This window comes from Pelophylax lessonae, assembly GCF_965119305.1.
Source record: "Pelophylax lessonae genome assembly, chromosome: 1".
Classification (NCBI taxonomy): Eukaryota; Metazoa; Chordata; class Amphibia; order Anura; family Ranidae; genus Pelophylax; species Pelophylax lessonae.
The window spans coordinates 532,508,788-532,535,858 of NC_138768.1; the positions used below are offsets into that span (position 1 = coordinate 532,508,788).

At 42.7% G+C, this 27,071-nt stretch overlaps 1 protein-coding gene across 1 annotated transcript in view; it reads left to right on the forward strand.

The window, feature by feature from the left end:
* STAP1 (signal transducing adaptor family member 1) overlaps positions 1–27,071 on the forward strand; it is a 168,225-nt gene that overhangs the window by 120,184 nt on the left and 20,970 nt on the right. Inside the window, exons 8-9 of the mRNA XM_082262180.1 lie at positions 7,197–7,296; positions 16,333–16,458. Coding sequence (XP_082118306.1) covers positions 7,197–7,296; positions 16,333–16,458 — 226 coding nt within the window. The remainder of the gene's footprint in view (positions 1–7,196; positions 7,297–16,332; positions 16,459–27,071) is intronic.

The window sequence follows — 27,071 nt, forward strand, 5'->3', positions numbered from 1 at the left end:
TGTCCAAGCCCTGAAGATAAGTGTGTGAGAGAGGGTGCTGGTGCGGGCCCTGAAGCTTACAAGTGTTCAGCAGTGTAGCAGTGATAAAGTAGCTACCTCAGAAAGGAGTGCCAAGGGAGCTTCAAAAGGACTTTGAGTCACAAGGAGGTGATCAGAAGTCAGTTCAATGTTAACAGGCAGCAGGCCAGCGTTAATCAGCGTTAACCAGTGTTGACAGGCATCAAGCCAGCATCAAGTCAGCGCCAACAAGCATTTTTCAGTTGTCCCCAGCAAATTGTGTATAGTTGAGCCAAAGGAGTATCCCACTCATCCCTTCTTCCATCCAAATTATCAATAAATATAAAAACCTAAAGATAGTGGACTGGTCATTGTCTCAGTGCTCACACTTGGAGAACATGCTTAAATGTGCTGTTGTTGTTAGCGGTAACCCAGGCGGATCCACATCCAGCACAATGGCTGGGAATCCTGCTACAATAGTATACAGCATAGTGTGGGGTGGTGTGCAGCATACTGTATAATGGACAGCACAGTGTATAGAGTGGAGCAGTGTGAAGTATAGAATGTACACAGTTTATAGGAGTGTGGTAGTGTAAAGTGTATAAGGTAAAGCACAGAGTGCAACTTGAAATGGTGTGAAGTTCGAAATGTACAGCAGTTGAGTGGTATGCAACATATAATGCATAACACAATGCGGAGAGTGGACTAACATGCAGAATGGAATATACAGAGTAGTGCGGGCATAGGAGGGGTGTGCACAATATATAGTGGGCACTGGGCATAGAGGGGAAGTAAAAGATGCCTGCATAGAACATACAGCACAGTGGGGTTGATCTACTAAACCTGGAGCTGTGCTTGGTAGGCAGCTTCTAACTTCAGTTTGTTCAAGTAAACTTTAACAAAAAAAAACAGAAGCTGATTGGTTTCTATGCACAGCTGCACCAGATTTTGCACTCTCCAGTTTTAGTAAATCAACCCTAATGTGTAGTCTACCACATTCTAAACACTGTGCTGTATAGTCTATATTTTTACACTGGTCCACTTTATACATTGTGCTGTACATAATATATGATGCAATCCACTCCACTCTGAACCTTATGCTGTTCTACTATATTGCTCACTATTCCACTTTGTTCACTGTGTTGTACATTCCCTATTGCACATCTCTACGTTCTGTACACACTGTACTCCAAATGGCTCCACATTATACACTCTATTGTATAATATACACACTACGTTTGGACAATTGAAAATTAGAGGTGCACTGAATGGAAATTTCGGTACCAAAATCTTAATTGCTGCCCCTTTTAAGGGAAAAACACTAAAAACAAAAATAATACATATAAAGCAGGCGCTGTTAAAGAGGTAGTATACTAATTTTTGTGACTTTTACCTACAGGTAAGCCTGTAGGTACAATTAATATCTCCTAAACCTGCACGGTTTAGGAGATATTTGCCCTGCATGCAGCTGCTGACGCTAGCGGCGCATGCGCTCTGAAGGTCCGGCGGACCTTCAGAGTTCCATGCCGGGCACTTGCCGGAAAATGACTCCCGCGCGATGCATACTAGCTCATTATATCTTTTTCTTGCAGGGTTTTTTATTTTTATTTTTTTCATTATACAACAGCTTTAAGTGATGGCCAATGTAGATATAATGGAAAACAACATACAAATGTGCCAATAGTGTGACGTCTTCAGGATTTCCTGAATATTTCCTGAAGACGCCATACGGCAAAATGCATTGATGCATTTACCTCCATATAATCAACATCGGCCATCCGGGAGGGAATAGAGAGGTGCAGACCTATCCAGGTGTTCTGATTGCTGATAAGGCTGTATGGTCCCTGGCAGTGTTGGGGGTAAAGAGTTACAAAGTAACGGATTACAGTAACTACATTACTTTTTTGGTAACGAAGTAACGTAACTAGTTACAATACTAATATTGGTAACTACACTACTTTACTAGGTTAACCACTTAAGCCCCGGAGGATTTGGCTGCTAAAAAGACCAGGGGGTATTTCGCGATTCGGTACTGCGTGACTTTAACGGACAATTGCGCGGTCGTGCGACGCTGTACCTAAACGAATTTGATGTCCTTTTTTTTCCCACAAACAGAGCTTTCTTTTGGTGGTATTTGATCACCTGTGCGATTTTTTGATCATGTGCTATAAACAAAAAAATAGCGTCAATTTTGCAAAAATAACAATACTTTTCACATTTTTTTTATATGAAATTCCCCCCCAAAAAAAATGTAAATATCAAAATTTTTTAAAAATTTCAGTCAATTTGTTTTATGCTACATATGTTTGGTAAATAAAATCGCAAAAAGCGTATTTTGATTGGGTTGCGCAAAAGTTATCGCATTTACTAACAAAGGGAAAGATTTTTGTTATTTGTGTTGTTTTTTTTTTTTGTAACGCGTAATGGCGGCGATCTGCGATTTTTTTTGCGGTACTGCGACATTGGGGCGGACAGATCGTACCCTTGACTGACATTTTTGACACTTTTGGGGTTACCAGTGACATTTCTACAGTAATCAGTGCTATATATATGCACTGTTACTGTAAATTTACACTGGCAGTGAAGGGGTTAACTTTATTTGAGAGGGAGGGGCTGTGTGTGTCCCTAGGGGCGTGATTCTAACTGTGATTGGCTGTGGCTTGAGCTGTAGGAACAATGATCAACGGTCCTACATAGTAGAACCGTATGATCATTGTTTCTACACAGGGGAGAATGACAGGCGGCTTGTTTACACTAGCCGCCTGCCTTTCTCCCTCCCCCACCGACGATCGCTGAGTGACCGGCGGACATTGGGTCCGCCGGTCACACGCGCTGGGGGGGTCCGTGACCACGCGGGAGCATGCCGCCCGGCGGCGCGCGTTCGCTCCCCAGAGCCTCACAGGCTAGTGACGTACCGATACGTCACTCTGCCTGTGAGGGGCTGACCGCCGCAGTATATGTACTTGCGGCGGTCGGCAAGTGGCTATAGGAGGTAACTATACTACTTTACTAGGCTATAGGAACGCACTTTCCTGCGTTACCCAAGCCGTGCGATACAATCGTTATTTCGAAGAATAGAGAGGGATGAAGTTTATGACTTTTTGTTGTACTTTATGTTTTATTCTGTTTTTTCAGGTTTTGTTCTCATGTTTCCCAAATCCTGTGTTTATACAATAAACTCTATGCAGAAAGAGTGTTATGTATCTTCTTCTACACGGTCAATTAAGAAAGAGGAAAGTAAAGTAATGAGTAGTAAAGTTACTTTTCAAATGCAGTAACTAGTAAAGTAATCTCGTTACAATTTACAGAAGTAACTAGTAACTAGTTACATTTTTTGAGTAACTATCCCAACACTGGTCCCTGGGGCTTCTGGTGAGCAGATTTAGGAGTCTTATCACGAGATGAAGCACTTGAATCAAAATAAGAAGGACCGGTGTGGGTGACAGCATTTCTTGAGCACGACTGCGAATGCTTCACATTGATTAATTTCTGCTGGTTATATAGCAATAGTGTATTGTGGTGTAAAAATCCTGCATGCTGAATTTTTGGTTAGATAATAAAAATGCACCAAAAATGCACCTCCCTATTAAAATGCATTGAAAATGCATCAATAATGCACCCATATTCTGTTTTTGATGTAAAACATATCATAAGCACATGAAAATGGTAGTAAAATTACGCCTAAATCGCCGTAAAATCGCGGTTGAGCCACAGCGAAATCTCATACATTTCCGGTGCCATTATCAGCACTTTTTTATATAGTGAAGTTTGTGTGGAATTTTGAACATGTATTTGCATGCGTGTTAATGTAGCCATGGCACATTGAATAAAAAAGGTGGCGTTTTATTGGAAGGGCCGGAACTTTGTGAGAACTGCATTCAAGCACATGAATAAGACATTTGCTGACATTTCATTTGGACTGGTGACCTGATAGTTGAGTCATCAAACCACACATCATATTTGATCTTCATAGTACATACCCATTTTGACACATCGGGAAGAAGACAGAAGTATTCATACCCCTTGAAATTTTCCACATTTGGTCATGTTACAAACAAAAACATAAATGTATTTTATTTGGATTTTATGTGACAGACTAACACAAAGTGGGACATAATTGTGAAGTGGAAGGAAAATGATAAATGGTTTTCAAATTTTTTTACAAATATCTGAAAAGTGTGGCGTGCATTTGTTTTCAGCCCCTTTGCGTCAATACTTTGTAGAACCCCCTTTTGCTGCAATTACAGCTTCAAGTCTTTTTGGGTATGTCTCTACCAGCTTTGCACATGTAGAAATTGACATTTTTGCCCATTCTTCTTTGCAATATAGCTCAAGCTCTGTCAGATTGGATGGAGAGCATCTGTGAACAGCAATGTTCAAGTCTTGTCACAGATTCTAAATTGTATTTAGGTCTGGACTTTGACTGGGACATTCTAACACATGAATATGCTTTGATCTAAACCATTCCATTGTAGCTCTGGCTGTATGTTTAGGGTCGTGGTCCTGCTGGAAGGTAAACCTCTGCCCCAGTGTCAAGTCTTTTGCAGACTCTAACAGGTTTTCTTTCAAGATTGCCCTGTATTTGGCTCCATCCCTCTTTGCATTAACTCTAACCAGTTGAAGAAAAGCATCCCCACAACATGATGCTTCCACCACCATGTTTCACGGTGGAGATGGTGTGTTCAAGGTGATGTGCAGTGTTAGTTTTCCGCCACACACAGCGTTTTGCTTTTAGGACAAAAAGTTAAATATTGGTCTCATCTGACCAGAGCACCTTCTTCCACATGTTTGTTGTATCCCCCACATGGCTTCTCGCAAACTGCAAATGGGTCTTCTTATGGCTTTCGTTCAACAATGACTTTCTTCTTGCCACTCTTCCATAAAGGCCAGATTTGTTGAGTGCATGACTAATAGTTGTGCTGTGGACAGATTCTTCCACCTGAGCTGTGGATCTCTGCAGCTTCTCCAGCATTGCCTTGAGCCTTTTGGCTGCTTCTCTGATTAATGCTCTCCTTGCCCGGCCTGTCAGTTTTAGGTTCTTTAGCACACCTCTGAGGGCTTCACAGAACAGCTGTAATTATACTGAGAATAAATTACACACAGGTGGACTCTATTTATTAATTAGGTGACCTCAGAAGGCAGCTAGTTCCACTAGATTTTAGTTAGGGGTATCAGAGTAAAGGGGGCTGAATACAAAAGCACGCAACACTTTTCAGATATTTATTTGTAAAAAATTTTTGAAGACCATTTATTTTCCTTCCATTTCACAATTATGTGCCACTTTGTGTTGGTCTATAACATAAAATCCCAATAAAACACATTAACGTTTTTGGTTGTAACATGACAAAATGTGGAAAATTTCAAGGAGTATTAATACTTTCTTAAGGCAATGTATGTAGATTCTAAGTGATTATTAAAAGTACATACTTCTGGGTAGCAGATGAATATACATTGATCATAATGTCAATGTCAAAAGCTGCACACCAGTGGCATCTAATTTTGTTAAAGCGGAGTTCCACCCATTTTTAATAGGTTGGAATACATAGATCTTTGTAATCCCCTTTAAAACGGCTTTTACCAATGGAAACTTTTTTTTTTTTTTTTGCTAGTAAATACCTTAATTTTGGCTTTATTCCTCCTCTCCTCACTTCCTGGTCCGATCGGCGATGACGTCATTCGGCGATCCGCAGTGTCTGCTGGGATGTATTCTACTTGCAGTAGCTGTATCTGTACTGAGCCGTGCCTGCCCCGCCTCCGCCCCGCCTCCTCTCATTGAATTGCATTGTATGAATGTATTAAGGCTGTTCTCTGCCCAGCCTCCGCCCCGCCTCCTCTCAATACAACTCAATGAGAGGAGGCGGGGCGGAGGCTGGGCAGAGAACAGCCTTAATACATTCATACAATGCAATTCAATGAGAGGAGGCGGGGCGGAGGCGGGGCAGGCACGGCTCAGTACAGATACAGCTACTGCAAGTAGAATACATCCCAGCAGACACTGCGGATCGCCGAATGACGTCATCGCCGATCGGACCAGGAAGTGAGGAGAGGAGGAATAAAGCCAAAATTAAGGTATTTACTAGCAAAAAAAAAAGTTTCCATTGGTAAAAGCCATTTTAAAGGGGATTACAAAGATCTAAAGTTCCAAAAATGGGTGGAACTCCACTTTAAGGTGTGAAATGGCTTTGAGAGAAGTGAATTTTCTCTTGGAAAATACATTTTTAGTTACGCTTCGTTTCCACTAGTGCGACGCCAAAGTCACGCGATTTGCAGTGCAACTTTGAGTGCAATTTTGATCTAACTTTACACTCTCTGACTCAAAATCACATCAAAAGTCGCATCAAAGTAGTGCACGCACCTTTCCAAAGTCGCTGCAACTTTAAGTTGCATAGAATGAAACAGGTGCCATTGAAACCAATGGGCTGTGATTTGTCATGCGACTTTGTGTCCAAAGTCGCTTGACAAGTCGCACTAGTGGAAACAGAGCCTTAGTGAATGAGGTTATGTTGTACTAACTTCAATAGTCTAATCATATGCAAGCAAAAATCCTGTTTTGTTTTTTTAATTCTTGAACATCATTGGATATTCTTTGCAAAGTTAATTTTCATTTTGTGTGATCTCCTTTATATATACCGTATATATATATATATATATATATATATATATATATATATATATACAGAGGCGTAACTAGAACCTTCAGGGCCCTGATGCAAGAAACCATGAAGGGCCCCCCAGACCCCTGGCCGGGGCCCTTACCTTCAAGCCCAGGGCTCTTCCCACTGATCCTGGGGCTCTTTACACTTGTTGCATGGCCTTTTATTACGGTCCCGCAGCAGGATTCTTTCACATGTTCTGCAGTGGGCCCCCTTCCTGCAATCTTGTGGGCCCCCTTCCTGCAATCTTGGGGCCTCCCCACAGTGGTGCGATGCCAGGGTCCGGTCGCAAGTGTGACCTTTGCGATCCTGGAAGTTCACCCACTGGTTTGCTACCGGGCCCCCTGGAGCATGGGGCCCGGTAGCGATTGCAACCCCAGCAACCCCTGTAGTTACGCCCCTGTATATATATAGGTTTGAAAATGTACATGCTCTACTGCTTTAGGAAGCCAGGGTCAATGTGTCTATATTGTCATGCTGTATATACTTTGTGTAGAAGCCCCCTTTATGTTTCAGTTAAAATGTATCATTTTCTTCCTTCCCTAGGTCACATTGAACAGCCTTGATGAGGTTGTGAATCATTTTGTTACTGAAACCAGAGGGAAGCTGAAACCATATGTTTCTAACATATATGACACAAATATTGGTATGAAATCTTTATTATCCAGATATGGTCTACTAATCACGTTGACATGAAAAAAAAATAAAAAAAATAAAAACACTATTTTGGCGCTTAATGCAACACCTCTCTGCTAGGATCCCCCCTTTTACACAGAACTACTGTATTTACCCAAATTTGAATACTGTGGGTAAATAAGCTTATGAGATGACTGTATTTCTGTTGATCATGGGAAGTATTTGTGACTGATAACTATAGATGAAAAAACCTCCTCTTTGTCTCTGTTACCTACCTGGCCAGGCCTATTGTGTCTAATGGTATATCTAGCCCTAACCAACAACAGAGCCCTGTTATCAAAACTGCACTTAGTTTCCAGTGCAATCTTGTGTTCTATGTGTGCTGTCCTACTTTTCAGGTTGTATGATCTTCACCAATATATCAGTATTACTTGAGTATAAACAAAAAGGGAAAACCCAAGAGACTAGGTCTTTTTAGGTGCCATTGTATACTTGCCCTTTTTGGCAAAATAAATATCTGTTAAATATAAAGTTTATTTAGTCTTGTTCCTTATTCAATACTCATTTTTGTTTAATGAATAACACCTGTAAAGTCCCTTTTGTTCATCTTTCCAGGGTTATGGCACTATTAGGGCAGATTAAATAAACAAGTGTGCTTCCTATATACTGTACTAGCATATGTGTGTACAAAAGAGTAAATAAATCAATATGACAGCAAAAAAAAAAATCATATATGTCATAACAATTAATATTAAATTGTGCAAATACCTAAAAAGTGTTAGTGCTTATGTAAACCATAAAAAATAGGCAAATGGACACCAAAATCACTACATCAAAAAAACCAATAAATAGTAAACTAGTGCAAAATTCATAGTAAAAAAAAAGTGCAGATTAAAGTGCAAAGTCCATGCAGATTCCATCTAACATGTGCCACTGACAAACAGCAGGCAAGTGTTTCTCCACGTGACTTCCCCACCATGAATCACTCAAAATTTGTTGATCTCCTGGGCTAACAGAGATAAATATGCGCTCAATGTGTATATCCACTTAAAAGCCACCTATCAGGACTGCTGCAATCATCCAGAACTCCAGCCAGCCAGACACCACTTTTTATCACTTAAAAAGGAGCTTCAGACTCCCCCCCCCCCCCCCAAAAATAAAAAATTAAAACTCAGCAGCTACAAATACTTTAGCTGCTGACTTTTAATTTAAGGACACTTACCTGTCTAGAGATCCAGTGATGCCCTCACCCGAATTGATTCCCCAATTGGCTTCTGGTGCAGGTGCCAGAATAGCAAGTAAGGGAAACAGAAAGTTAAGCCTTGCGGCCGCGGCGGTCTGAGCCGGAAGTGGGAGCAGGCACCTGTCAAACCCCCCCAAAAAAAGTGCCAAATGTGGCAGTGGAGGGTGCAAGAGTGGAGCCCTGCTTTAAATCCACAATGTACAGGCACTTACACAGCAAGGGAAAAAGGGTATGCAAGCAGCGAACACCACACCATCCAGACACCGCAGGCATAATGACATCACCGGCTAGGTCCGCCCAACATGTTTCTCTGCCAATGAGCATCTTCAGGGGAATGGAGCATGGCAAGCTATGCTAGTGACAGATCATATATACAAATGGAGCTGCTCATTCTGCACATGTACGGGCTGGCAAGTCGGCAATTTTCCAGCTAACTAGAAACCGCTGTGTGCAAAGAAATAAAAGACAAAAGAAAAAATAAACCAAAAAGATAAAAATCCCATTTAGATCATTATTTGAGGATAATCTGATGTTACTTCCTACCAGGACATTTGGGCCTATGTGCAGCATAAGAGTGGGAAGAATGCACATGCATGCATGCATGCATGGCACGCACATGTGCAGAACACAAACACAGGAGAATACAGTGAATACACAGGACAGGGCACACACAATAGATTTTACACAATGTAGAAACTGTAGAAAACCTTACTTTTGGGTTTTGGAAGATGATCGATTGGAATCTGTTTCTAATGCTTCTATTGTCAAGTGAATGATGTAAGCATACAAGGGAGCAAACTAATAGGAGATTTTTTGTTAACTTGATATGACATAAAGTAGTTCCATGTCTATTAAGTGAAGCCCTGACAACATTGAAAGTTTAATACCTTGCATATACTATATGAGCTATAAAAACAAATAATATTATAACATGGTGACAATTGCAGACAGAAACATGACTACATAAACATGGCTTTGCGTCATGCATTATGCCTGTGGAGCTTTGGAATTAATGTAACGAGGGTGTGTTTGTGCTCATACATCTGTAATACTACTCCCTTGGGAGCTGCTGGTTATGGATTCCCCTGGGTTTCTCTTAGCAACAACATGACAGTTTAGCATTCTCAAAGTGCTTTAGCTCAGTCAGGAAACAGTCTAGGAGTTTTGGTTTTTGTGGTTTTATTGAGAACTTGGATAAGAGAAGGGAATGAGTGGGATACTCCAACTTGAATAAACTATGCACAATTTGCTGGGATGACTAAATATAGCTGAGTGCGGCAAGGCCCCTGCGTCACCTTGTCACTTGCAGTGAAGAAGACATTAATGGTCTATATTAGATACGCTGTACTGTACTGTACTGTACTGTAGAACACGCTTCAGGGCCCTTCCTGGCACCCCCTTTGTCCCTATTCTTCAGGGTTCTCTACATGGCAACCCCTTTACTGTAACACTCTCTGTGTGAGCTCGCTCCTTGATCCCCTGACTTCACTAGAGTGGTCCCTCTTCCTGGGAAGACCCTTTGGCAAATCTGGTAATCACGGACACTGTTTTTCCCGAGAGACTGCCAGCAGCTCCACTGTCAGCTACACTGGATCTTCTGCAGCTCAGCTCCACACCTGGTTCACTAAGCTGACCGTCTAAGACCACCTTCCTCACACACAGCTGGAGGAGAGACAGCCGTCAGCCTCCTCCTGGGACTCTGCCTCCCACCAAAGATGCCCTGTCACATGCCCCCTCCACTTTTATGGGTAGTCCCAGGATGCATTGCAAGAATACCCTCCCACTGGGACTCCCACAAAAGCTAATGTGTCACTGGCTGGGTTTCCTCCACTGTCCAACAAGCTCCCTCGTTGGATGCAGTGGGGACACTCACTCAGACCCAGTGAATCACACACAGAGACATGTAATAGGCAACCTAATAGATCAGGCTCCCCTGATAAGCAGAAGGAACATTAGATGCGTTTACCTAGCACCTACCTTCCTAGGAGGGTGCTACATCCACCCCCCACCAAAATGAGCCACTTCCCATTGGCTCTGGGGAAGCTGCCCCCTACAAAAATCCTATAAAAAAGACCCTCCAGAGTATCCCACAAACCTGGAAAAGGGGGAGAAGGGAAATGAACAAATGTACAATTAATAAATTAAGTGCAAAAATATAGATATTTCTCTATATACGACATGTATTACGAGTGCATTTGTGGCAATGCACCCCCCACCAAACAAAGCCTGCTCTGGTGAGTAGTCACATCAACCTGACTGGCTATCTCTAAGTTTTGTGTTATCTGCAAAGAAGGAAGAAAAAGGTTAAACATTTCACAAGTACACAGTGGTTATTGCTATCTGAAATTTTACAATGATGAGAAGACCCTCCCCACGGGGGCGACCTTCACATCCTACATCCCTGACCTCACTGTCAGCTTCTTCAGTAGTTCTTGACACGGGATCAGTCCACTCCTCCAAGGTGGTCCTGAACCTGCCACTAACTACCTATTTCAGTCCAATGCAGTCCTCCCACAGGGGGTCGGTCACTGGAGCCTGAGCGACCAAACAACCCTATGGAGGGGAAAAGAGTCTCTTCAGGGGTCCCTAACTACACCAGGGCACCCCCACTGAACTCTTGGTAGACTGCCTGCCTATTCCTGGGCAGCCACTAACACAATCCCAGATCTGGCCTACTGGCCTAAGTAGTTCATCTGGAATTTTGAGGTAAAGTCTCGAACACTTCACTTTATTTGTAATCCGCGACCCCAGCCCAATGGCCCAAAGGGTCTCTGGAACAGCTATAAGGATCTGTTTCCCAAAAAAATAATAGGTTTAGGTTCAATATGACACTCGGAGTCAGCAACGTCAGATGATCTGGACAAGGCATCAGCATGAGCATTCTTGGAGCTGGGCCGGAAGGTGATTTTAAAATTAAACCTGGCAAAGAAGAGAGCCCATCGTGCTTGCCCTGGTTTCAATTTCCGGGCGGACTACAGATACTGGAGGTTCTTATGATCGGTATAGAGCAGAATGCAATGAGGAGACCCCTCCAGTAGATGTCGCCATTCTTGCAGTGCCAGTTTGATAGCCAGAAGCTCCCGATCCCTGATGGTGTAATTTTTTCTGCATGAGAAAACTTCTTAGAGAAGAAGGCACAGAGACGGAGCTTACTGTCATGCATTTGGAGAAGGACAGTCCCCCACTACCAAGGACAAAGCATCTACTTCCGAAAAGAAAGGCTGAAGAATTTTAGGACATTTGAGAATAGATGCAGACAGGAAGGCTGTTTTGAGCTTGTGGAAAAACCAGACAGCTTCAGGAGGCCAGGTTCTGGCATTGACGCCCTTCCGGGTCAAAGAGGTAATGGGCGCCACCAGAGAGGAGTAATCAGGGATGAACTTGCGATAGAAATTGTTGAACCCCAAGAACAGTTGCGTAGCTTTTAGACCAGAAGGCTGAGGCCAGTTGAAGATGGCCTGAAGTTTGGCAGGATCCATAAGCAGCCCTTTATCCGTGACTATGTAGCCTAGGAAAGGAACTTGGGTTTGCTCGAAGAGGCACTTCTCCAATTTAAAATACAAGCGGTGGTCGACGTAGAAGAATCGCACAAACATGCTGGCGATGAGTGTTCGAATCTGGAGAAAAGATGAGTATGTAATCAATATACACAATGACACAAACGTATAGGAGATCAGGAAAAATGTCATTAATTAACTTCTGAAAGACAGCTGGGGCATTACACAAGCCAAAGGGCATTATGAGATATTCATAGTGCCCATCTCTGGTGTTAAAAGCGGTTTTCCATTCATCTCCCTCTCGAATCGTAATCAAATTGTATGCTCCATGAAGATCTAACTTGGTGAAAATTCGAGCATCTCGTAGCCTGTCAAAACGTTCGGAAAACAAGGGTAACGTGTACCGATTCTTAATGGTGATGGCATTGAGACCTCTATAATCAATGCAGGGCCGGAGTGTACCATCCTTTTTCTCCACAAAGAAGAAACCAGCCCCAGCAGAAGAATTGGATTTACGTATAAATTCTTTCTGCAGATTTTCCTGGACATACTTGGACATGGCTTGAGTCTCAGGGATGGAGAGAGGGTAGACTCAACCTCAGGGTGGTGAAGTCTCGGGTTGGAGGTCAATCGCACAGTCATAGGGACAATGAGGAGGCAAACTGTCAGCAGCTTTTTTGCAAAAGACATCTTAGAAGGCCAGATAATGCCGAGGGAGAATTGGAGAGGTAGTGACCTCAGCCACAGGTACACGGAGAGGTGGAGATACCCTAGGGAGACAAGTCTGATGGCATTGCGAACCCCAAGATAACACTTGGCCAGAGTTCCAATCCAGATAGGGTGAGTGTTTCTTCAACCATGGAAGTCCAAGAATCATGGGACTAGAAGACTTGGGAAGTATCAGGAAGGAGACTTCCTCCCGATGAAGTACACCGACATGCATGGTGATGGAGGTTGTTCTAAACAGTAGGGGTCCAAAGGCCAAGGTCAAGCCATTCACTGCCAATACAGATAGAGGCATAGCCAGGGGAACTAGAGGAATGCCCAATTTATTGGCCAAGGACTGCTCAATGAAATTCCCGGCTGCACCAGAGTCCACATATGCAGAAACTTGATACAAATTCAGGGCCCAATGAATAGAGATGGGTGTGACAAATCGAGGGTAAGTGGCAACGTTCAAATTCTGGTCTAGATCGCCTCCATCTAAGCAACCTAGACCCCAGAGTTTCCCGGACGGACAGGGCAGGATTTTATCATATGGCCACCAGCTCCACAACAAAGACACAGGCCGAGTCTCAGGCGACGTGACCTCTCTTGTGGAGTGAGGTGTGTCTGGCATAATTGCATGGGTTCCTCAGAAGCCCCCATTGCGGGAGAGATGGGTTGTTCAAGAATGTTCTGGACAACAGGAGCAAAGAGACCCACTGGGGGATGATGTGACGATTATCCGCAAAGCCGAACTATCGAGGACCGATCTGCACTTTCCTCGATATATATCGGGATCGGTCCCTGAGGTTACCGATATTGCTGATATTTCGGGAAAGTGCTTGTACCAGAGTGATGCCTGCAGCTAGAGGCATCAACCCGGTACCGGCGTCCATAGCTGACGGTCGGATGTCTTGTAATGACAACTGATGCGGCTGAGAAGCCACTCGGCTGTCATTACAAGGAGCAGGAGGGGACGTCCCCCCCCCTCCCGCCGCCTTCTGGGGCTCGCCCGGGTCTCCCGTCCCACCGGGAGACCTGGGCATCCTACCTGCACAGCCGCCGAAGAGGAGACGCGATCAAAGCCGCATTTGGCTCTGATCGGGTCTCCATGTAAAAACCCGGAAGTGATGTCATGACATCACTTCCGGGTACTCGGCGCTAAATCAAAAATAAATGACAGCATTCAAAACAACTAAACTTGCCGTTTTGAATGCTTTTAGGTGCAGAGGAGGGGTTTAGGGGTCTTTTAGACCCCCAGATACCTCCACAACAGTACGCCCCAGGGTGCGGAGGTGACAGGGAAGTGACCCAGGAAGTAATAGACAGGAAAAGGAGATAACCCACAGTGGAGCAGGCGACGCCCATAGGTGAACAGAGAAGCCAAACAACACATGTGAAAAGAAGCAAGATTGAAGCACTGCAGCAAGAAGGTAAGAGTATACAAACACAACTACAGGCTAACTCGTGACATTATGTACCAGGAGTTTTACTGTCCCACCTGTATTTTTGGTGGAATGCTTCCCTTGGTTGTACATTTCATGTTTGACCCTGAAAGTTCTTAGGTGCAGTTTCCCCCTTGAAGTGATTTTCTGTTCTGATTTTTAGCTTCATTTTCTCATCAGAACTATATCTTTTAGTCATGGCTTCTCCATTTGAAATGGCTCTTTTCCATTCAGCCTTCTTTTAAGGGTTGATTTTGTGTATGCTGTATATAGTAGGATTTCCCTCTTTCCTAAATCTTTCAGTGGCTGTTGCCCGCCGCTTAGTTGGACTGCTTTTGGATGTCCCACTTGTCTAAGATTAACCACAATTCCCTCAATGGTAAAGAAAATAAGATGTTTGCAATTTTTTTCTTAGAGTTCATCGAGGGACACAGGTCCCACTCCCCCCTGTGTTATTTGTCTTATGTACTGTTTGCTCACAAAAGCTAGTGTCTGGACATGAGGTCATACAACGGCTTGGCTTGACAATTTTTGTTTGCCAGTGTCCCAACCTCCTTTAGTTAGCAGTATAACCCATATGTCTACAACTCCTGTGTTCCTTCCTTTTTTAAATTTGGGTTATAATGTGGGTATTTAAGATGCAAACATATGTAGTTTCATTTTTATAGATCTGGGAGTATATGGCTTTAGTTTAGAAGCAGATTTGTAAACATATACTTTGGTTAATTTTTGGTTATTTCCCCCAATATTATGTAGCAATATTTCCAGGCATTGGGCCTGATGTGGGTCTGCCATGGTTACCGTTAACACCAACAGCACATTTAAGCTGATTGCCCAAGTGTGAGATCTGAGACAATGAACAGTCCGGCATCTTTGGTTGTTTTTGTTTATTTTATATGGGGATGGGAGAAGGGAATGAGTTTGATACTCCTCTGGCTCAACTAGGTACAAATTGGGACACTTGAAGAAAAATGCCTAGAGCGCTGGCTTGACGCCGGCTGAATGCCGACCAACGTTTGCTGGCGCTTGTAAATACTGACTTGCTGTCACTGAACTGAAGACTGACTTCTGACACTCTGGTTAGCTCAAAAGTCCTTTACACTGCTTCCTCCAGTCTTTTCTGACTGAGGTAGCCACTTGTAGATACTGCTGCAACTCTCAACACTGTAACACTGTACACTTCAGGGCCCAACCGCTGGCACCCCCTTTACTCTTCAGGGCTAACACTGGCACCCCCTTTACTCTATTTCTGCACCGGCTAGCTAGCTCCTGGGTACCTCTGACCTTTTCCGGAGTGGTCTCCTCTGACTAGGCAGACCCCCAGGGGCAGTTTGCAGTACTCACGACTCAGAATGCTTTCCTGAAACTCGACCCCAATCAGCTCAGCTGGTCCTCAGCACACTGGATCCTCTCCTGCAGCTCAACTCAGCCCTGTGTCCCCTCAGGCAAGCCGCCTGGGACACCTGATTCCTCTTGACAGGAGGAAAGACAGCCGTCACCTCTCTCCTGGGACTCTGCTTCCAGCCAAAGATGCTGCGTCATGTGCTCCCCTCAAACTTATACCTCCTCCCAGAATGCTGTGCGGCATAATCTGCCCTCCTGGGATAGATACAAGCCTGGGTGTGCCATTGGCCGGGTTTCCTCCACTGTCCAATGAGAGCCCTCATTGGGACACAGTGGGGAGACTCCCGAGTCTCAACAGCCACACCTGGGAACCATGACAACCTAGCTGAACAAAACATGGCCCTACTGATAAGCAGACAAGGCCCACTATATTTTACCTAGCACCTACCTTGGAGGGTGCTACAATTACTTTTATGTAGTGGTGATAAAGCAATGTCAACATCTGCAATGAGTTAAAGATTTGTTATCAAACTCTGCTTTTTGACTACTTAGCACAAGGTGCAAATAAATTCATAAATAAATGAATACATGCCAGACCTTCTTTTACACAACAAAAAACCTTATCTCTAATAGTGCAAGAGGAGTTCTGTTTAATTATACTATTTATATAAAGCTCCTTATTTCAACATAATACGCTTTTTCCATTAGTAAAATGGTGTTATTTTTTTATTATACGTTTAGAATTAGTTGGTATATTCTGGTATATCTGAACGGGCACATTTTTAATTACTTTTTTTATTATTGCCTTACAGATTATGCTGTTAAAGTGGAAACTCAGAAATCCTCTCCTCAGTCTAATGTAAGAAACTTAGTGAACCAATTGTCTATAGACAAATTTGTGCCAGGACAGCGTGGAAGGGAAAACGCCTATGTGAATGGTAATTTTTTTTTTCTTATATAAGTACATTGATTACATAGAAATTTAGAATTACATTTTTTTAGGGGAATTACTTACTGCATGTGGTATCAAAAGACAAGTAGAAAATATAACCTATTTAAAATGCCATGATTACTTTGTTAAAAGGCAGTAATGCTTAGCAAAATAATACTGCTTTATACAATATGGCCCAATGTAAAATATAACTAAAGGTAAAACTTTATTTTGTTTGGATAGAGTGGAAAGGGATTATAACACCTGTTCAAATTTTACTGCTGTCTGTGCCCCAATTAGGAAGATTCACCCTCTTTATTGCTCCTGTTTACCTTTATCACCAAAAATGAAAGTAAATGAAAATCTCAGTTTTTGGGTTGTCATCAGAATAGGAATAGAGGGGAAATCTTCCAGTGAAACATCAGTTCTGGTAACCCTGGGGAAAAGCAGGTAATCCCTCACTTTGGAGGGATTTCCTCTCACTTCCTGTTTTTGCTATTGGTCAGAAAGTGAAGGGAAATCTCTACAATGGGACACAGATGGCAAATAGTAATTGACAGGGGCTATCATCCTCCCTTATGCTATCAAAGATGAAAAATAAATTGCTTTTAGTTCTACTTAAACCCCAAAACATTTTTTTTTCCCGGATAGTACAGAGGATGACTAGAACCAAGTGTTGTCACTCTTCTTCTGCTGTGTAGACATATAGCACATTAGGGGTGGATCATGAAAACATAGAAGACAGCGGAAAAAGACCAAATGGTCCATCAAGTTTGCCCCTTTTTTTTTCTGTTTTGTCTGAATGTAGATCTATGTTTGTCTGAGGGCCCTTTCACACGGGCATTCAGTTTTTTTTTGCCCGATCAGGTCCTTCTTTTTTTTTTTTTGAAACGGACACGGATGACACTTGTGTCATCCAGTCCGTCTGTCCGTTTTTCATCCCATCCGTTTGCGGATGAAAAACGGACATAATGTATCTCTATGTAAATACGGATGTCAGCGGATGACACCACTGACATCCGTTTTTGCGTCCGTTCCGTTTTTTGAACGGAAGAAAAAATAGGTTTCTCTTCAGTTCCAAAAAACTGAACTTAACTGAAAGGACGAAAAACGGATGTCAGCGGATGGTCATCTGCTGACATCCGTATTTACATAGAGATACATTATGTCCGTTTTTCATCCGCAAACGGATGGGATGAAAAACGGACATACGGAACGCCCGTGTGAAAGAGCCCTTAGTTATGTTAAATGCACTTATTGTTGACTAACTCCCATCCTCTTCTAAAAATCTATGGGATTGTAGGCCACACTTTTCCCACCCTAAATAGGCCTGAAACCATAATTAAGATAAATAAAACAAGGCATGCAGTATTTTGGCAAAAAAAGGCAGCGGCACACTTTATTGGTTTTATCCATATTCAAAACTCCAACAAACATTTGAAATGACTCAAAATAATCTCATTGTAAATAACCACATGAAAATGTAATTGCTCAGTTGTTAGAACTCGAGCAACAGCAATTTGAATATAATAAATAAAAATACAATGTCCCCCCATGCATGCTAGGGTGACCCTACCACACAAAGGTGCTCGCGACAAAAAGGGGAGGGGGGGCGGGGAACTTCTTCTTCTGCTCTTCAGCTGCAAAAGGAAGTACTCCAGACCAACACAGGCTTATATAGACTTATCCCTGAGGACCAGCAACTTCCCTGCTTTCCCATTGGCTAATCCTTGCTGCATTACTAGGGGGCAATTTTTAACCACATAATTGCCCAAATCCCCTGGGACTAAATGCTGCAAAAACCATATATTAGCATACGGTGGCCACAATCCCATGAAAGTGGGTGCTTACTGCTCCCCCTTTTCCATTCTGAACATCAGCTACTCTTTCATTAAAAATACTTTCTAAAGTTAGTTTTGAACTTTCATTTTGCTAGTTTGAGGTAATTTCCCCGTGCCCATATTGAAATTACTGCTCTGGTGAACCTTATTCACGGTTTATGTATTTAAAGGTTACAAACATATCTCCATTTTCCCTTGTAAATATTACGTTGCTGAAGTATCTCCAGTTGTGTTATATCGTTCAGAACTTACCATTTTTTTATTGCCCATCTCTGGATTTCTTTTTAAATGAGGTTTTTGGAGACCTGTATATGGAAATCAGGGCCTCCATTTGCTTCTGGTGATCGTGAAGATGGTACCCAAGAATTATTTTTGCTTTCTCCACTGCTTGACCACACCATGTTTAATCATTTTTCAATCATCTGTTCTCCCAATATTGTACTCTGTTGGGCAGCGGGGGACTGACAACTCATTGGGCCTCCGGGCAATAGGAGATCATGGGGCCTCCTGTGTCCCCACCTACACATTGCACTGCCCACATCACATGCATTCGTCACATAGTTTTTCACACTGTTCAAAATAAATGTTTATTATAGAAAATAAAGGAAAATCAAAGAAAAAATAACTTACATTAAAGAAAGTGCAACAATGGTGCATTTCCATTTCCAAAATTAAGGTTTTCATAAATTAACACAATCTAACAGGTGCAACAAATGTCTTTGTAGCTGAACAATTTAATCAGAAATATAAAAAAATAAAAAGCTCTGACCAGCACGTTACAAAAGAGCTAAGTTCAGGCGATGTCTTGGTAATCTGTCAATGATTTTATCTTTGTCACTCTTTTATATTTAGTGCAACTGCTTTTTTACTGCAATGATTATCAATGCCTCCAGGTTTTGTTGTGACAATGATGATCTTCTTCTGGACTTTAAGATTTTTAACTTAGATAATCATCTTTCCCATGTACACTGTGTAGTGCTCACTGTAATTATATATTTATATGCCAAGAAGAGATTCTCAAAGGCCACTGAACACAGGCGGTACTGATAGAGTAGTTTGAAAGCACAGGACACACAGTTCTTGCAGGAGTCCTTCTTTACAGCAGCTGTAGAAGTGGATGGCTCAGGGCTAGAGCTGGTGTGTTGCTCTTCCAAATCTGAATCCAATTCTTCACCCTCTTCATCATCACTGTCATTCAACAGGCCTTTACGAATATTTTTGTCTCTGGAGTCAAAAAAGATTAGTTCCTCACGTAGAGCAACTGGGTCCATTTCTGGTATTGCTTCGGATATGACATTCAACTGAATTTTGTCTGAAGAGGCCAGTATTTCTTCAAACCTATTTGGATCCAAGGAAGAAATTTGCTTAAAAAGTTCTCCATGAGTGGAAAATCTTGACTTCACATTCTCTGTAACAGTGTAGAGGATAATATTGTAACAAGAAATTTCCAAATGTTTCTTATTATCAGTTCCTTCTGCAGTTCTTGTACATCTTAGTTTAGTAAAGCTCTTTTTCAAACAGATGTTTTCACTTGCCAATTTCTAATTTATAAAATTGATAAATTCAGCTTCCGACTGCAAAACTCCAGCAAAATCTTTGCATATTTTATTCAACTGCTTTACAGCATCATCTACCATTCTCCATGCCTGGATAAAATCAAGGTCTGTTGATTGGAGATAATCTGATACAGGGGTACTGATGTCAAAAATGCAAACAAAAGTAAAAGCTACCTGGATGGTTTCAAATTGACAGAGATTCTCCATTTATTTCAGAGCTTCGTGGCGAACAGAGGTTCGAAAATCAGGGGATTCGCCTACTTGTTTTAAGATAATTATGAGATCAGAGCAGAACTCTTTGGAATGATCATCAAAGCTTCCAAATAACTTTCAAAGTGCTTTAGCTCTGCTTGATCACCTTGTTCTGCCAATATGTTCCAGCTTTTGAAATTTAGAGCTGCCTGTCTTTTTTTTCCATCTGGTCCTCCCAGAGTTTCATCCTTTTGGAGGAATCCGTAAAAAATGTTGATATGTTGCTAAGGAGCCCAAATGAACTGATTGGTGGAACACACACACAGTACTTGCATCACCAATAAACGTAAGTTTATTAGTTAGTTTGTTAGTTAGTTAACCACTTAAGCCCCGGAAGATTTTACCCCCTTCCTGACCAGGGGGTATTTTGCGATTCGGCACTGCGTGAATTTAACAGACAATTGCGCGGTCGTGCAACGCTGTACCCAAATGAAATTGACGTCCTTTTTTCCCACAAACAGAGCTTTCTTTTGGTGGTATTTGATCACCTGTGCGATTTTTTGATCATGCCCTATAAACAAAAAAAGAGCGACAATTTTCCAAAAATAACAATATTTTTCAAATTTTTTTTTATATGAAATTCCCAAAAAAATGTAAAAATCAAAATTTTTTAACATTTTAGGCCAATTTGTTTTCTGCTACATATGTTTGGTAAAAAACTCACAATAAGCGTATTTTAATTGGTTTGCGCAAAAGTTATTGCGTTTACTAACTAAGGGAAAGATTTTTGTAATTTTTATTGTTTTTTTTTTTTAACGAGTAATGGCGGCGATCTGCGATTTTTTTTTTGCGGGACTGCGACATTGCGGCGGACAGATCGGACCCTTGACTGACACTTTTGACACTTTTGGGGGTACCAATGACATTACTACAGTAATCAGTGCTATACATATACACTGTTACTGAAAAAATGACACTGGCAGGGAAGGGGTTAACTTTATTAGTGATGCAGTGCCTAAGTGTGTCCCTAGGAGCGTGCTTCTTACTGTGCAGGGATGTGGCTTTTCATGTAACAGCAGAGATCTACGATCCTACATAGCAGGACCGTATGATCTCTGCTGTTATACAAGGGAGAATGACAGGCGGCTTTATTTACATTAGCCGCCTGCCTTTCTCCCTCTGTAACGGACGATCGCGAGTGACCGGGGGACATCGGGTACACACAGTGAACGAGCGGGAGCGCGCCTCCGGCGGCGCGCGCCCGCCCCCTATTGGCTCGCAGGCGAGTGACGTACCTATACGTCACTTTGCCTGCACGGGGCTGACCGCCGCAGTATATGTACTTGCAGCTGTCGGCAAGTGGTTAAAGTAAAGTACATGTGCGTAACACCATGTGTGAATGTGCGAACTTCCTTCGTTAACGCTTGCAAGCCTGAGTAAGTTTCACTTATGTTAGCTGCTCTGTCAAAAGAATCGCCCATACACTTTTCTAGATTAAGTCCTAAAGCAGACAGTGATTCAGTGAGTAAGGCATGTAGCTTTTTACTGCTGGAGTTTTCAATAATAACAAGACATAATAATGTTTCCTTAACTTTATCACCAGCAGCATATCAAACAACGATAGTACACTGATCATGCGTTGACACATCTTGTGTGGAGTCCATTTGAATTGAAAATAGTCCAGAATTCTCCACTTCTTTATTACTATTTCCCCCTTTATCAGGTTACCAATAATCACAATAAACTTTGTTATAGTAGATTTACTTTGGAAAGTTACAAACTTCCCTCTTCCCTTTTTCTTTGGATCACGGCTCTTTGCTTTCTCTACAACATTAGTTAGGTGCTTTTTAAGCCTGGACTATAGTCAGCAAGAAGTTTCACAATCTCCAAAAAATTACCTTGATTTTCAAGGTGGTCCTCATCAAACACACCTGCCACAGACTCTAAATAACTGCTTCTGAATGGCAGTGCTTAAACACCAATGAAAAAAACAATATTGATTATATGGCTTACAATAGCACAACGATGTAGTAATTGATTTCTTAGAGACATCTGACTACTTAACAATTTGTGCTTAATAGATTTGCCACTCCATGTGTCTCCAGACGTTGCAATCTTTTATTAACTGAGCCTGCTTATACTTTTCCTGGCCATAATATAAGCAGTGTAAAAACAGGAATATCGGCGCAAGCATAAATTAAATGAATAGATGGAAATAGATAAAAGCAGCTGACACCAAGGTAAAAAATATGTAAAACCCAATGTAGAACTGATGGTGAAAAGTGCAGCGCTAAAAAGACAATAAAACATCAATGGATAAATGAAGAGTCTATGAATGGCACATAACAGTCTTATAAAAAGAGGGGAAACAGTCCAATAAGAAATTCCAATGAAAGTGCTCAGTGCTGATCAATAAACAGGACACAAGTGCTTGTTCAGTGCAATCCTTCACCAGAGGTACTAGCCTCTCACCTGAAGGCTGTGATAAAACAGCCTTAAAGTACACTCCCAGCAATGTGAAACTCCTGACCAGGACAGCAATCACAGAGGGCATCTCTTCTTTTTGATAAGGTGTTCACAACGATCCCCATGTAATAAAAAGGGGGCAGACCATAGTGCAATATGTTTCAAACACCACAATTTATTGTTAAAACAAATGGACAGCCTCTTACTTCAGAGTAGTTCAAAAGCGAGCAGTACAACAATCCAGCTGGTCTCCAGACAGAGCGGAACGCTCTGCCGACAGGGGCTACGAGTGACGTCACGATCTCCTCCCCCTTGCGCACGCGTATCGTCCGTGGGCGGGACTTCCTCAGCGTATGGGCGGAGGGACGGACGTCACTCTTTTTATATGCATCGCCCCGCTCAATTCGGCGTCGCTGCTGGCATGGCAACGTCGGAGGAGGACCGGAAGTGCCCCGGGACCCGCTCCACACAGGAAGCTCACATTGACCCAGGAACATAAACAGAATCCTCCATAAACACCGGAACAGCAACAAGGGCTCAAGGGCTAGTAATGCCCATTACTGTTCAAGAGCGGGGGTATATAGAATACCAGAACAAACATATATATGGGAAAAACATATATTGGTAAAAATTACAGGAAAAAAAACATATATTTGGGAACTAATGCCCCTAAATATTCACAACATGTATAAATACATGAGGGGATCATGACAGATCACTCGCAGCCCCTGTGTACAAGAGAAAGCAGTACAAGAAAAACAATATATAATAAGAAACATATAATAAAAACATCAAATGTGAAATCTATAAATACAAGAGTGTTCAAAGGTCAAAAAGCATACATAAAATGGGTATATAATAGAGTCCATATCATAAAAACCCTATGTATAAAAGACCTAAAATTCATATGTTGATTAAAAATATTAATAAAAAACTTGAGGGTAAAACAGAAGTAAAACTACCGATCTGAGATAAAACAGTTGAGGTCGAAGTCCACATTTAGACCCCTGGGGACCCCAACCTTTGTCTCAAAGATCCAGTATGATTCACGTTTACTTATTTGCCGTATAAAATTACCCCCCCCCCTCCAATGTTTCTTGACCTTCTCGATCCCCCAAAATTTCAAGTCCTTGGGATCTTTGTTGTGAAATAATATAAGCAGATGGAACAATGCACACTGTGTTTTTTCTCATTAAGAGTGACTCATTTTCTTTGAATGCTGGACCCTTTATGCCTTTTCGGTAATAAACAACATTACCATTAAATGGTACATATTCTGGTGGGTTGGTTAGGATGGAAATCCCAAAACATTCCAAAAGGTAATTCCTGCTTTATGCAAGTCTTGGGAAAAGAGAAAGTAGTCTTCTTTTAATGGTGATTTCTCCACTCCAAATGGAACTTTGGCAGGCGGAAGTTCCCATATATTTCTCTAGTCGGTAGATCAATTTTAACATTTGACTCAGTTTCAAGATCTACATTTTCTTCTGTCACTGATTCCATTGGTTCATCACTGATCTCAACAGGAGCATCTTTGTGAGGAACATCATCTGCTTTTTATCAAAGAATGAATATTTCCTGGTGCCTCCATGGCAGCATACATATGGTTGGTTGCTCCGCCCTCAACCAACCCACAGGACCTCTTTAACTCTACAAAAGTCAGCAACTGCCCCACCTCATGCCATTCTTTTTTCTGTCCTCAAGCCTGCAGGATCACGACCAGCCCTTACTGCACCACCATGTGGTGTTACCATTACAGGGTCATGCTCCCCTGTAGGATGGAGTCCCAGGGCTTAGGCTGCTAAAGGTGCCAACAAGACTGGGAGCCTGTTTTTCTGTGGATCTTTTTCCAGGTGAGGAGTCTGGATCGGCACCCTGCTCCCGGGAACACCCCCCTTCTCCTGGTTTGGGGGCTTCCCCGGCAACTCTAATGCTTCCTGTAGTAGGTGGCCCTATTTGGCGAAAAGCTGGATACAGCCATTACCAGAGTTACGGGGGACAAGAGCGGCCTGATTCTTCAGGATAGGAATAAGAGAAAGAAGTTTGTGGCAAGAGCGTTTTTCCAGCAGAAAACCAGAGAAGCCAGGACATACCGTCCAGGGAGAGAATATAGAAGATGTTGGAAAGGCTCCCAAGCTACCTTTCTGAGAATGGGGAAACAGAAGACAGCTACCTCTACACAGGAAGGCCAGAAGTCCTTTTGACTTCTTGCCCACCCAAACTGACCCAGTGGGTGCCCGTCTCATTGCATTCGCTCAGGTTTGGGTGGAAACCTGCTCGGATTATTGGGTCACCTCTACGATCCTTCAGGGGCATTTTTGGAGGTTCAAACGCCAACCGCCCCGGTTTTCCTTTCTACCCACCAGGATTCCAAAATCCGAGGAGAAGCGCAAGATTCCCCTACAATATGTCCAGACGCTAGTTCAGCAGCAAGCAGTGGTACCACTTCCAGACTCGGAAAGACTCTTAGGCTTTTATTCCCCAGTCTTTTTGGTACACAAAAAGTCTGGAGGATGAAGGCCGGTTCTAGATCTGAAGCGGTTGAACAGGTTTATCCGCCTTGAACGGTTCAAGATGGAATCTCTCAACACGGTGTCAGGACCCGGACTTGAACCTGGGACCTCCATGGTGTCTGGCAATGACTCTACTCGCTGAGCTACCTGGAATGCTGGACAGCTCCCTGGACAAATCCTTGAATGATCCTGCTGTGAATCTTTATTGCCTTGAACCTTGAACCCTTTGCTCCTCCCATGAACTTCCTGTTATAAGCCATGTCTTTGCACTTCCTGGTCGCCAGAATATTGTGCCTTCAACAGCCGATATCTCGCTTGTCTCTCCTGCTGCCGTCTGTATCCTTGCTACTATCCGTTATCGACACTTGGCTTGTTCCTCGACTACTCTTCTGTTTGATCCCAACCTGCAACTACTGGTTACCGACCTTTGGCTACTCCTTGACTACGCTTCAGCTTAATCCCTATCTGCTACTGGACTCTGACTTGCTCACCTCCTGGTGGGGCGATCTTGAGGACCGCGACCTGGTGCTAACACGCAGCAAAATCCATCTCCACCTTCAGGAGCGCTGGTGAAGACCGGTTAGTACTTAGACTCCGCACCTCAGGTGAGCCTGCGTCATCTGCCTGGGTGACCTGTCAGTGTTCCTATCCTGCTGGTTCCTGTGTGCCCTGCGACTGCTATAGCTACTGGTCTTCGAGCCTGACCCCGGATCGTGACAGAATATTCTGGCCCAAAACATGGAGGCCGCTATAGCAAGCATCGTGACTCCTCTTAGGCAACAAATTGCTGAGCTGCAAGAATTTGGTGTTACCTGCCAAGAAAAAGTTAATAAACTAGAAAGTCTATTGGAAAGACAACAGAAGGAGATTCATGCTCTGCAGAGACTACTACTGGACCGAGGTGATACTATCACACATATGCCTCAGCCTTTACCATCCAAGTTTAATGGAGACCGCCATCATTACAGAGGTTTCCTAAATCAGTGTCGTTTATATTTCCAAACACACCCTGTTGCATTTCCTTCTGAGAAGAGAAAGGTAACCTTGATTCTCGAACTTCTGACTGGAGAAGCTCTAGCTTGGGCCTCCCCATATATTGAGCAGGACAGTGCCATTTTAAATAATCTGCAGACCTTTTTGACCGCAATGGATCAGGTTTTTGATGATCCCAACCGCTGTGCTACTGCTGAAGCAAAGCTGCATAGTCTGAGGCAGGGAAGGCGCTCTGTCGCTGAGTACACAGCAGAATTCAGATGTTGGGTTGCAGATACTACTTGGAACCCTGCTGCGCAAAAGAGTCAGTTCTGCCGAGGGCTTTCTGAACAGGTAAAGGATGAGCTCGCTAGAGTTGATACTCCTGATGATCTTGATGCCTTCATCCAATTATGTATCAGAATTGATCAGAGACTTACAGAAAGGAGGAAGGAGAGGCTGGGAATGTTTGCAAGTAAGAGTGGCATGCGTTTCTCTGCTACTCCATTTGTTCAGCAGGATTTCAAAGTTGCTACTAATTCTAACACTCCTGAGCCAATGCAGGTAGATGCAATTAAGAGATCCATTTCCATTCAGGAGAAAGAAAGAAGACGTTCTGAGAACCTATGTCTTTACTGTGGAGATTCTGGTCATTATGCAATTAACTGCCCTAACAAGGTTAGAAGAACAATTGCATCGATTGATGTGATCACGCCTGAACAAATAAACTCCATTAGCCAGTCCATCTCCCCGTTGGTCCAGGAAGAAAATAAAGTAAATTCTTCACTACCTCATTTTGTCCTCCCTATTAAACTTATCTCTGAGGGCATTGAGATTCCTTGCTCTGCTATGCTGGACTCTGGTGCAGGGGGGAACTTCATGGACATAGACTTTGCCAAAAACAATATGATTCAGACAAGAAATAAATTAGCCCCAGTCGATATGGAGACAGTGGATGGTTCACCCTTAACTTCTGGACCTGTTACCCATGAAACAGTCCCTTTGGTTCTCCAATTTGAGGCTAACCATCGTGAGACCATCAGTTTTCAGCTGATTACGTCACCTAAATTTCCTGTGATCTTG